This window comes from Chelonia mydas, chromosome 5 (assembly GCF_015237465.2).
Source record: "Chelonia mydas isolate rCheMyd1 chromosome 5, rCheMyd1.pri.v2, whole genome shotgun sequence".
NCBI lineage: Eukaryota > Metazoa > Chordata > Testudines > Cheloniidae > Chelonia > Chelonia mydas.
In genome coordinates, this window is record NC_051245.2 from 55,183,955 (window position 1) to 55,197,904 (window position 13,950).

The 13,950-nt window shown below is 36.2% G+C and overlaps 1 protein-coding gene across 8 annotated transcripts in view; it reads right to left on the reverse strand.

Moving 5' to 3' along the window:
• TMEM161B (transmembrane protein 161B) overlaps positions 1–13,950 on the reverse strand; it is a 101,507-nt gene that overhangs the window by 19,779 nt on the left and 67,778 nt on the right. For 6 of the 8 annotated variants that reach the window (XM_037903195.2, XM_043546953.1, XM_007054060.4 and 3 more), the window contains 2 exons: positions 12,233–12,329; positions 1,620–11,523 (listed from right to left, as the gene is read on the reverse strand). In XM_037903195.2, the coding sequence (XP_037759123.1) occupies positions 11,246–11,523; positions 12,233–12,329 (375 nt within the window). In that variant the 3' untranslated portion in view covers positions 1,620–11,245. Of the gene's footprint in view, positions 1–1,619; positions 11,524–12,232; positions 12,330–13,950 lie in introns of those variants that run through there. The other 2 variants (XR_006290975.1, XR_006290976.1) reach the window with 2 other exon arrangements.

A 13,950-nucleotide genomic window follows, 5' to 3' on the forward strand; every position in this document is an offset into this window, starting at 1 on the left:
CCACCATCCAGAAGGCTGAAGCCCAGAAAGAACTTTGCCTCTGAAAATCCCTTACTTACGCTACAGTTGAGGTAAGTTACCAGATCTCTGGTAAGTTTATTAGCATGCATGTAGGCTCTTTTATTGTTTTTAATGTTTTCTCTCTAACATTTTTTACTTTAACTGTGTAGTAATTTATAACTGTGTGCAACCACACTGTTAACTGATTCAGAAAAAGAAAGCAAGCAGTCCTGGTCAGGCAGACTGCCTATTGCTGGGGATAACACAGCGAAGGCAAGGAAGGAAGAGATGTATGTCTCCACTCACTAGAGTTGATGACCAGAGGAGCTTACACTTTCTAGTCAACTGTCTAAATGGGCCATCTTGATTTTCACTACAAAAGTTTTTTTCTCCTGCTGATAATAGCTCATCTTAATTAATTAGACTCTTACAGTTTGCATGGCAACTTCCACCTTCTCTGTATCTATATCTGTATTTATATATCTTCTTACTATATGTTCCATTCTATGCATCCGATGAAGTGGGCTGTAGCCCACGAAAGCTTATGCTTGAATAAATTTGTTAGTCTCTAAGGTGCCACAAGTACTCCTGTTCTTTTATCTTAAAGAGAAAGTTAAGAGTGACTATTACAAATATGTAATAATGGGCTTGTCACTCTAGCAGAGAAAGGCATAAACACAATCCAATGGCTGAAAGTTGAATCAAGACAAATTCAGACTGGAAATAAAGGTGTAAATATTTAACAGTGAGACTAACCAACCAATGGAACAGTTTATCAAGGATTGTGGTTGATTCTCCATCACTGACAATTTTTAAAACAAACTTTGGTGTTTTCCTGAACGATATATTCTAGGAATTATTTTGCGGGACTTTTATTGCCTGTGCTATACAGAGGTCAGACTAGATGATCACAATGATCTCCTCCGACCTTAGAATCTATGAAAAAGTCTCTGTGAGTTCGATGCTGCAACCGGCTCTCTGTGGGCAGATCTTTGCAATTGCACGGAGCCAGTTGTAGGACTGTTACTCACATGACTAAAGCCTCATCTGCACACAAGAGTGGTACTGCTTTAGCTATACCAGCATAAAGCACTAAAATCCCCCCAGTGTGGATGCACCCATACTGGTATCAATATGGTTATCCCAGGATAGCTCATTCCCAAATAGGAAGTGCAACAAGCTATGCAGGTATAAGCACATTTATTCAGGTACAACTGCACCCACACTAGGTGTTGTATCAGTTTAACTATACAGATTTAAAAAAAATTACCCCGACAATTATACTGGAGCAAAAATTGTGCAGACAAGGCCTATGCTTACCAATCAAGTCACACAGTAGTAATTAACTTCCCTCCCACACACAAATTGAACTAACACATTACATGTCTGCTACATTTCTTCCTTTAAAGTTTCTAAAATATGTTTTCAAAACACTTTCACACAAAAATCAAGATGTTTGTGGGATTTTTTTTTAACAAAGCTAAATCAATTAAACATTTTGACTAGTGCTATTCAGTTAATTAGGTTGTCAAATAGTTCCTTGGAAGTCAGAGTTTTGCACAAATTTGCAGAACCAGTAACTAGTATAATTTTAAGATGTATAAATATACAAAATCAAATTTAAGAATGAAACACATTTATTGATCTTTGGTTTTAAAAGTTGCCTTATTTCTGATTTGGGCAGCACTGTATAAAATAATGAAAATCATACCGCAGCCCAGTATATGTCGTATAAACAAACAGTTTAAAAGGTCAGGTTACAGTGCATAAAAGCAAGACATATGCTGACTAAAGATTAGAACACTTCTATTACACTTAGCAAATTCTAAAACACCAACATTGCATCAAACATTAAATCCCTCATTTGAATTAAAACTTTAAAAAGGCAAGCAGATTAAGAACATAAGAACGACCACAGTGGGTCAAGACTAATGGTCCATCTAGCCCATCATCCTGTCTTCTAACAGTGGCCAGTGCCAGATGCTTCACAGGAATGAACATAACAGTAATTTATTGAATGATCCACCCCTCTGACATCCTGTCCCAGTTTCTGGCAGTCACACACCCAGAGCATGGGGTTTGTGTCCCTGACCATGTTGGCCACCAGCTATTGATTGACCTATCCTCTATGAATGTTACCAATTTTTTTTCAAACTCACTTCCACTTTTGGCCTTCACAATACCACTGACAATGAAGAGCCAAACAAGATTGATTGAAGTGAGTCCATGTAGTTTAGTAGTTTATCAACAGCTTTCCCTGCAGTCCCTGTGGTAACCCCACTAGTACTTTAGCCAATATACATTCTCTTTTAGCACATAATTTTATTTTATGTTTGTATAATCAACCACAATCATAAATTACAAATTTTTCACCGAATGACAACTGGGGAGCTCAAAAAGCATAATCTTTGTATTTCACAGAATTTTATTAAATTAACATCAAAACTTAGTGAGCTTTATTACTATGTTCATCAACATTAGGAAAATGCTGCCTGACACATGCTAACACTTTTCAAGCAAGACAGAAAATCTTCAATTCTCCAGATAAACCATTAGCAGCAACAAGCAACATAATTTCTTACACACAGTGTAAAAAAACTAATGTATAGTAGCTTACAGGAATAAGTTTTCCCCAAACCATGTGCTATATACATTAAATATACTAATTGCTAAAGCCATTTTTTAGAGCTAAAAGCTCACACTATAAGGCTTCCTTTAAGGAGTGCTTCCTTTGGTACAGACTTAATTCAATGCAAACAGTTCAAGTTACAAGCACTTTACAGGTAACATGCAGAATAATTACCTCCAGACTAGGCATCTAAAAATGTTTATTTCATCATTTTTTTTTCTGCTGAATCAGACCGATCAAGTTTGATAGATTTTTTTAATCTTAAAATTTAAAGCATGCAAATTCTTATAAAAGATAGTTAAAAGTCAAGCTGGCAGCCCACTGTCCTAACAAAAGCATTCAACAGTACATAAGGCTGTTATTAAAAATACAAAATTTAAAAAACTGTACAACAGTTAACACTGGTCTCCTGTTTTGGATCCATTATGTTCAGCTCCATATGTCCATGTAATTCCTGCTCTTTTGTATTCTAGGTTTGATCTCATTAATGCTCATGAATAGTCCCATTGAGATCAAGTTAAATACGCAAGTCCTTGCAGGACTGGAGCTCAAACTACAAACTTGTAGCAAAGCAGGTATCTTTCAAAGTCAACCATTCCATTGCAGACAGTCCTAACGGTACAGAATTGTAATTTCTTTAATCTCAAGTATGGAAAAAGTGTGAAAGTGTAAGAGGAACTGAGGTGTTCTTACAAATACAGTAAAGGGAAGGCAGAATTCTTGGAATATTTATGCAATAAAAGCAAAAAATAAACTTATTGGAAATAAAAAGGTATATAGAGTTAAAGTATTAGCCATGAGAATTTATTTTTCCACATCAATCATCTATACATATACACATACATACATACACACGTATTTCAATGAGTTAAAATTAAATTCCCATGGCAAGTTTTTACAGACTAGATGATCTCTTTTTAAGAAAATGCAGGCTATCTTCTAGGTATGCATACCTACCAAGAGAAGCACAAAGGCATGTGCACAACTTTAGAAAACATCTGCTTGAAAATGTCATTTCCTAGTATCTGCTCTAGGATGTGCAGGTCCAGGCACTTTAGTAACACCTTGCATGCACAGAAGATGGAGTTTGTTCTTTGTGTAGACGTTGGTAATATTGTACCCTTATCCTCTGGTTTTGGGGTTTGTTTTTTTTTTTTTTTTTTAAATGATGCAACTTTGCCAATACCAGTTAGGTTCCACTATGTTATCAACTTTTGGGAGCCTTCTGCAGTACAGCATAGAAGGTGTGCCTGATTTTAAAGCACCGCGTCATGTAACTTTGCTCAGAGCAGCTCTAATCAATATGGTGTTTTAAAACAGTGATAACTGGTAGACAAGCAAATGAAGGTGCTTAATCTTGCCAAGATAGTGGAACTCAACGTGTAAGTGGGAAATTTTTGAAAACCTACCCTAATCTAGAGAGGGGGACTTGGAAGTTTCCCGTAAATTTTGACCTTTTCCATGGGCAAATAAAGATTTTTCATCTCTTGGTCACAGTCTGTTACAGATAATTTGCTTTGTGAGCATCAATATTGTCAATGCCAGCACAGTTCTAGGAACAGGATGTGTTGATCTACGTACCTTTTGCTAACAAAAGCTATCTCAGTAGCAACAGAGCAACAATTGTGAGGTTATACATAAAATATTAATTTTTAAAGTTCCCAGTAACTATGATAGATTTAAAAAATATTTACAATCTGGAGACATGTACAGTTTGCAATAATTTACAGTTTACAACAATTTTAACTTGAGTGAAATTCTGGGCCTAAACAATGTAATAGTATTTTTAAGTACAAATATGTCCTTATACTTAAAAGGGAATGATATACTAGGATAAAAGCGGGTTCCCTCCCATTTCTGCCACAGATAAATGTTCTCGAAAATGTTTATCTACTCATATTATGACACTGCAAGATAAATCATGCCCATATTCCACTTTAGTTAAGACAGGAAAACCAGAAACAGGAGAAATACAGTTTTTGTTGGCACACCATGTTTACACATGTAAGAATCAGATTTACAAAATGGAATTTTTGGTACACTTTTCTCTGTTTTACCTTTTATGAAAAATATTGTAAATACCCATCTGCTTTTGAAGTATATAAGACAATAGTACATAGAGGTAAACAAAGTTACAAAGAATACTGAAAATTAGGGCAAAGCCTGGTTTTATAAGCATAAAACATCATAAATCAGGTTTCAAAAATACAGCAAAAACTATCACACAAAGTAATTGAAAATGGCGAACCAGTAAGACTTTTCAAAAAGTTGCTTCTTTAAATGCTACAGGAGGTTTACTACTTGTGCTCCTGGAGGGATTCTGTGCCACTGTGCACGTGTACAATTCATATCCCCCGCAAAAATGTTTTGCTTTCCTGCAGAAAAATGACTTTTGACAGGGAAGCAAAGGGAAGCTGCAAGAGCAGTCACTCGCCCCTTGGGCATGTTGGCTTGGGTACCTGGAGCAGCCAGTGGAGATGTAAATCACTGTGAGGGAGTGGGGGCTGGGTGTGCAGGCATGCAAGCAAAAGAGACTTTGTCCCTCTCACTCGCTATTGTGGTGCATCCCATGTGGAGGGGTAGGGCTTCTGGGTGTTTGGAGGTATGTGTGAGGTAGACTCTGTCCCCTCAGAACAGAATGTAGCAGCCTGCCAGCTTAGTTGTTCCCATCATTGTTAGTGAACTGTTCCCATTCTTAGTGAATTCCCCCCAGGAGCATAAAACAGCCTTATCAATGCTTATGGTGCTTTAGTGATTAGAACTGGTCAAAATGTTTGGACTGAAAAATTTTCCTATCAAAATGTGCTCCAAGAACTGTTTACTGTCGGCCTTCCTGGAAATGGTCAGTAGCTAATATAAATTGTGAGTTTGACTTTCCAGCCTTCATGTGCTCTTCAGTTGCCTATGATGTAATACTGAGCACACGGATGCATATATTTGTTGACTAATAACTAGAAATAAAAAGGTCAAACCTAGCGACATATGATTAGACAAAGGGAATTTGCGGATCTCCTCCAACACTCCCTACTTTCTTTCTCCATGCATGTATTGTAGTTTAAATAAATTACCAAAATAATTGAAACTGACATGGTTATATGGCATTATTTTGACAAAATATGCAATATTTTAACATATTCTGCACAGAATTTTAAATTTTTTAGCACAGAATTCCCCCACGAATGTACTACCAAAGTCATGAACATACTGTGTTAAGAGATATTACAGATCTCAACTTCTTCCATTTCCTGATTTTGAATAATGGGAATCTAAACCTAAAGAACTGTTTGGCATTTACAGACTGATACCGAGTTGTACTTGTTATAAATTATACTTCTTAATTAAGTATATACTTAATATATATTATTATATAAGTATATACTTATTAAGCTTATACTTGTTATAAATTTATCAATCTGGGCTTCAAGTTTAAGAAAGAATCAACATGTAGAAACAGTTGATCTAATTGGAGGCACTGACATGAATAAACATGAGGACATGTTCCATGGCATCAGGATTACAAATAAATTTAATTTGCATTAAAAACACTGTTACAACAAAGGTATAAAAATACATATATACTGGTTCTCAAAACAATGGCCAGTACATCATTATTCACCTGACAACCAATAATGGGAGATTTCAAAAAAGACTTGGTTTGTGGTTTATTTTTCTCTGGGCTTCAGCAAATTGCCTCAAAAGTTACAGACTCTGTGGAAAAGTGAAATTTAAACTTCCTTGTAAAAAATTTAAGCAGACTGTAGCAAGAAAGCCTTAGAGCAAAATCCTGACTGGTGCAATGTGGGCATGCTAGTGAGTAAGAACCACTTCGGGAGGTTTTTCCCATCCATCCCTCCCTACCGCAGCAGGAGGGCATTACAACCTCACGCTGGGAATGACAACTAGGTGGCAACACTGTGTGGTGCTGTACTACTGGTGGGCATGCTGATGCTTTTCAAAGGAGAAGCAACATGCATGTCACTGAACAGCGTGACTGGCTGCCCTAAGCCATCTTGCCCAACAACAGGACAGTGTATCCAATATTTCTGTAACACTTGTACTCTCTGGAGAGTACGCCTTTATCAGAGAGCCCAAGATTTTGCCCTTAATACTTCTTTGGGGGGATTTAAGCTGTAGATTAAAATAACAGTTTATTTGTTATTTTACAGTAAATGTTCATCTTAAAATTTAGAACACTAGTAATCTGCTCTCTTCCTTTTATTAAGATCCCACTCTGACTTAGGAACATTTCCTTAAGATAAAACACTTCAGCTCCTTTGGCCTTTGAGTATTTTCATTCATGATTTCTATTTTTACTATGGACATTGTTCTTCAAGCATGAGTAAAATGTTTAGGAGCTTTGTGGGGGGAAAAAAGCAATGGCAATAGACTATGTGCAGTACTAAATTTGGGGGCTATTGGTTCACATAACACAAAGTTCCTCTATGGAAAGCGAGCTAATGCTTAAAAGGGAAAAGTATAACAATAAGGGTCTTTGAGAATAAAAAGGTGTAAGGGCTTCCATTTTATGGCACCACTAACTTCACAATATTGTTATCTATGAGGACAATTTTCATAGTCATATGTTTATTTTTAAAAATATTAAACCTAAGACCTCAATTAGCAATGGTGAATTCTGCGCCCATAGGTGGCTGACGTAAAGAGAGACAGACAGGTGTTTGGACGAGATTAGCTAGGATTTTCTGTATTCAATAACCATACTATATACTCAGAAGTTGAGCGTTGTGGTTTAGACAGCTAACATGTATCTTCATGGCACACTGCTTGCTTCTAGGTAAGTTTGACTTTATAATTAGGGCATAAGTGGCTTCCTATTCACAAATTCTCCATCTCCTTTGAATAAAGGATTGATGTTATGTAACACTGGGTTTAAGCAATGAATCTTCTAAAGCAGCTCTTCTTCCATATAATGCTGTTCATTCTCTCTCACTGATACCAAATGCCCTTTTCCTTTGTTGTACCAATTGATTCTTATGTAAGAAAGAGGTTTAAAAAAAAAAAAAAAAAAAAAAAAAAAAGAGAGGACACAGAATTTGTGGTTGCAAACAACTGCAAATTTTTAGGCAGCTGGGAAATCCCAAAGACCTCTTCAATTACTGAAATATCCACATGATGATAGTACAGCCCAAAAGGCACTCCAAGGTGCCCTGCAAAGTGAAAAATGCTGGTTTATGACCTTTTCTCCTTTCCTATGATGTATAAAAAACATTTCTAAGCTTAAAAAGAGTTCCTATCAGGAATGTCACAGCTGGTCTTCCCTACTTTTTGATGAGAACTCAGAGGTCTCAAGCCTGGTCTAGACACACAGACTCCTACCCATTTAACTAAAAAGATATTATTTTAACCAATTTAGTTAAACTTGTGCAAGTTTGTGGTTTGCTATTCTTATTTCAGTTTAGTTTAATCTTGTAAAAAATAAACAGATCAAGTTAAACTGAAATAAGCCACAAACTCAATTAAGACACAAACTTCAATTTAGTTAAACTAGAGGGTTTAAAAAAATCACACTCTTTAGTCAACTCCTTAGGCTCACAAGCCACATCTTCTTAACTGAATGGACAGGGCTGTTGAATCTTTACCAAAGACATCTTATCTCCCAGTTCTTTTTCTCAGAAAGAGGTAATTCGTGAAGAAAGCCACACAACATTTTAAGCAGCCTGACTAAAAACTGCTTTCCCTCAGTCAGGGAATTACTTGCTTTATATTTCTGAAACCTATTAGTTTTCTGCAGCTATCCATATAATCCTCCAAGAGAAACGAAGAAACCCCCCCCCTTTTTTTTTTTAAATGTAACGAAGGAGAACTCTTGCCAAAGTACATACCCCATAAGCCTTCTTTATACATAATAAAGATGCAACAACAACAAAAGAGCACAAACCTTTTTCCTTTACAGGTTACTGTTGAGAATGGCAGGCAGATACACAAGGGTAAAAGATAACTAGAAATGACTTAATATGAAGCACAAAACAGGTTATTCATTTGCTCATGAAGATGCCATTCAACTATAGGTCAACAGACCTATTTTATACCATACTCATCACTATAGTAATGTCCTTTTTTACTTCTTTTTTGTCCATTTCCCCCATTCAGAAAGATTTTCTGACCTAGATAGGTTTTGTACAAGAAGTCCCATGGATTATGCAGGATTCTAAGTCAATGAAAGACACTGAAGAGAGAATATCTTCCACTCATAGCCAACCTGAAACCAGCAGGACCACAGGGTTGGATGCAACATTCAAGAAGCAATGGCTAGAAATGGTAATCAGAACAAAGATAGAAAGACAATCAAGCTGTTTCTTGATTTATCAAAGTCAGTTCTCCAGGTATATCAGTTTGATCAGTCAGTAAGACAAACTGACTGATTTTTAAAATCCTATAACCCTGATATTGACCAAAATGGACCATGAATTTGGTAGGGCCCTAAGAATAAGAATAAGGCTACCTTATTCTTTCATTGCTAATTATATACAACACACACCCAGCAAATGGGCCTGTCTAGTATTGCTGGACCTATCTGTCAATCATCTGAAAGGGCATTTTTCATAGGAATGTTTCAAGTTTTGAATCTATGAAGTCAAATATTCTTTAGGCCATTCAGATAGTGGTTGCCACTATCACCTATTAAAAATTAGGGTATAAGCGAAGTTTACAGCACTGTTAGCTATGAAGTACTACACTCCTACGGTAACTGGCAGGATCTAAGAGGTTTGTCAGGATATTTAAGAGGGCGTGTGCGTGCAGTGGGGGATGCAGGTGAGAAGTAGTGGTATATAAACCTTATTACGGTAACAGAAAATGAGCTAAAATATTTTTGAATGCTTTCAAAGCCATTTGATGGAGAGAGAAGAATGGATAATTATCTAAAATCCTTAATTTTCAGTATTCTTTGATGCTTTGTTTTCCCATACCACAGATTTACAACATTTAAATTAAGCATTTTGTAACAGTCTTTCCATTTGTTTACTATATTCCAAGTTTTACACAAATAATTCAAAGAAACCCAAAACCATTACCCATATTTTCTATGTATGGCTAATATTACTTTCTCATACTAAACACTGAGATATCTTTCTCCAGTGCACTTTTTTTTTTTAAAGTAAAATTTTTAAAAAAAGTTACCCCACATTAATTCCCAATCCTGCATTTCTGATTACAGTATACACAAAGCAACTGAAAAAAAAAGCTGTCATTCTAATTTGTTCTCAAAATACTCAACTTAGGAACTGTTATTCAAACTGAACAAAACTTGTCAAATTAATACTTTACTCCTCCTTACTATACGTTTTAAAACTTATGTACAGAAAATATATTTCTGAGACTAAAAGATGTTCAATATTTCTACATGAGCGGGGTAACCTCACATTAGACTAACAAACGAAGATCACACAGAGCAGGAAAGATAAGAGTAACAACTTCTGGGTGAATCTCTTTCAATAAAATTCAAAGGTTCTTTATTAAAGTTAAATACCTTTGTAGAGGCACCAAAAAATAGCCCTTCCAGCTGAACTTTCAAAAAAAAATAAAATAAAATAAAAAATTAATTTTCATTCAAAAAGAGATCTTGAACTTATTAGGTACATATATGTCCCTGTCCCACTGCCCTGTAACATACATTCAGCAAACTTAAAGATTCAATATTTATTTTTATAGACTCCATATATATTATATATTTAATATATAATATATATTTATATATACTTACAGATACATACACACTCAGCAGGATTATAGTTATTCTTTTTAAACAGTTTGATCAGTGTTGATAATCTATTCCAAATATTTTGTGAATTCAATGGAATTTATCTATTACCTGGAAAAATGAAATTTAAAAGACCCAAATGGAATCTGTGGATCAATAGTAGCACCAATACTGTACTTGCAAGGGTTTATATGGCCATTCATTATTTTAAAATGACTGCAGGGATTGAGACAATATATATTTTATAATATTCTTCTTACACATGAGCATTCCTGCATTTCTTCAGCAGCAATACTTGCAGAGTCCATGCATTTGTTCCTATCCTAAATTCAAATATTACGTAGTTTTCTTTACTGTAATATACAGTATTTCTTTTGTCCTGTTGGATTTTTTTTTGCTTTTCACACAGAAAAGTGATCAATATCGATCCAACAGAAATTATTTTCTCTCCTCATTGTATGGCTCAGTTTCAAGATTGTTTAACTAGGCAGCCACCATGAGTGTTACCTGTACCTCAATACCACTAAGAGTCATCAGTCAACGACTGAAGCAGTATACAAAGTTTTGAGGGTGGCTTAGTGTTAATGGAAAGCAAGGTACCCACAGGCGCTACTCTTTTAACTAGCCCTCCAATATCAGCCACACAAAAAAGTTAGTCACAGTTCCAATATCATAATTCAGCAGTTAGTTACCTACCATTCGGTAACAAAAGTTAAACCCAATTGTGATTTTAAACATAATATTCACCCTGAGAATACAGAGGAAGCATTTAAGAATAAAACTTGATATGTGTTTTTTCTTCACGTGTGCACTCTTCCATTTTTTTCTTCAGCCCCTCTGGGGTACATGGGTTTGAACAGAGAAGTTAATTTCATACGTTTCCTTTGTGAGCTGATTATTCATGCCACAGTCAGATACTGGTGATAGAAAAGCCCAAAAAGGCTTGTGGAGAAGAGGCAAGCAGCAATCCACCAAGTGAGAAAAGACAGGAGTCCTCGGAATAGGAGAGGAGTGAAAATGTTCTTTAGGCTGCCCAATGCCATTGTTATTTGTACTACAGTTACCTTCATCTTTCCATCAGCAGATGGAGAGTCAGAGTAAACTGAACTGGGGAGTGGTCTGTTCTCCACTGGAAAGTCAGAGCTAGATTCTGGATAGATGCCCCAGGAATAATTACCTGTTAAAAGTAAGATAATAAATGAAGCAACTAGATTCCAACTCCTTTTACTTCAGTCAAATCTATAAATATAGCAGCAGTATCCTTGACATATTAGAAATAGAAAATTATTTCTAAATAACTTTCTAAATATGAAATTGCAACATGCCTGATATCAACTCCCTAATTTCACTACAGTAGATCTGGTAAGACAGCGAAAGACATATCCTTCATGATGGTATGGTTTTGCTCTAGTCTTTTATTAATACTAGAACAAAACCCATGCCTCATTTACAAATAGTGTTCAAGAAGTCCATGCAGTTTTAAGGATGTTTTAAGTCTTAATGAAATCTTCTAAAATGAATGTAACAGATTTCCATAAAATGATATATAAAGCATAATTGTTTATAAAATGTAAAAAGCTAACAAAAAAAATCCATGTTTCAATATACATAAAACATCTCAATTTGTTATACTAAATAGTTGCCTGTTGGAATATCAATCACAAATAGGAATTAACATCTGGTTAACAGGTGTCTTAAAAATCAGAAAGAAGACAGAGTGGTCTTAAAGCTACTGTTTTAAATGACAAGAAAACATCTCTGTATATTATTGGTTACACATGCTTTCTTTTAATGGACAGATATAAAATGATAAAAGCCTTTCATAATAGGACTAGAAATTTTTTTGTAAACATATGCACTGTTTTCATTTATCAAATTTTGCTTACCTAATGTTTTCAAAAGCAGAGTTGTATGAAGCAGCATTACCAGAGGTGCCACATACTGCAATGCAATTACACAAAGGTAATAAAATACTCGGGCCACCTGAAACCAACAAAATCCTTATGAGTGACTTAGTGTGCAAAAAAATCGCAACATAGCTGACGTGTTATGAATGATCATAGCAAACGTTTAAATACAATGGTCAGTAGAACAGAGCAGCTTAAAGAAATGTGATCTTTATGAAAGAAGCTTCATTCTAAAGATTTTTCCCACCAGATTTTTAGTGTCTAAAGTACTGTCTTCAAAAAGACTTTTCATGAAGAATTTCAGACTTAATAAAAATTTCATAATATTTAAAGAGCACATTACTTTACTAGTTATTTCCTTGCAAAAGGCGAAGTTAAAAAAACCCATTCATCTCACTTTTTCTAAAAAAAAAAAAAAAATTGCTATAATTCAATTATCTGCATTTCTATACACTAGAAGTTTGTTAAAAAGTAGTCTCAAAACTAATGTACTTTGGATAAAAATTTTCAAAAGTGCTGGAGTGACTCAGAAGCCTACGTCTCATTTTCAAGTGACTTAGGCAAATGCTTAAGTCCCACTGTCTTTCAATAAGACTTTGGCTCCTAAGGGTCTAAATCAGGGTGGGCACACTTTATGGTCCAAGGGCCACATCTGGGTATGGAAATTGTATGGCGGGCCATGAACACATGGTGGAGGAGGGGAAATCTTTGGGGTGTAGCATGGATGGGCTCTATAAAGGATGTTACCAAGGGGGGGAGGGAGGAGGCACTCATGGGGTGTGGCCTGGAGCGGGGGGCTCTACATGGGCGCTACTGGGGACTCCTAGTGGCTCTGCCGGCAGTGACACTAAGGTGGCCATACTAGGCACCGCCACAGGCAGAAGCACCCTAGCTGGGATGGGTGTGGTCCCTGGGTGGTTTCGAGGCTCTCAAGGGTGGGGCCACAGGAGACTGGGAGGGGATTGGGTGTGCTGCTGCATAGAGGCGGGGTGAAGAAGTGCCTGCGCAGTGTGGCTCTGAGTGCCGGAGGATGGTGCTCATCAAGGGAATTTTGAATCAGCGGCTGGAGAGCACTGGGCAGGCGGAGCGGGGCAAGCCCCCGACCCTGCTCCCTTGGAAGGAGCTCGAGAGCCACATAAAAACGTCTGATGGGCCATAGTTTGCCCACCCCTGGTCTAAGTCCCTTTTGGGAAATGGGATTTAGGTGCTTTTGTTTAACAACGTGAGATATTAGTAAATGAAAATGGTCAGAAAAATGAGAAATACAAATAGAAGCTCCGTGGTTAATTTAACTGGTTAACAGAATTCACGTAAAGAATCTTCACTTCAGATTTAGATTATGTTTTATTGGACTCCACTTTTAAATTTTATTTCTTCACAGGGAGTGGGTCCTCCTCTCTTAATCACTACTGTTACATTACATATAACTGTCGACTTATTTTAGGGGAAAAATAAGAGGACGAAGTCAAAAAAACAAAATCAGCAATGAAAAAGTCAACTATACGTCTTAAGTGAGAACAAAATATTGGCCTTGCCTAGAGGATGAAAAGGCATGGAATTCTTTAAAATAGCACTGAAAAGAGGGAAGGGTTTTGAGATGAAAAAATGTCAAAAAGACAGTATGGGGAAGAGAGTTCCAAAACACTGGATACCGAAGAGGAAGTATGATGACCACGAAACCAAAGCATAATAAGATG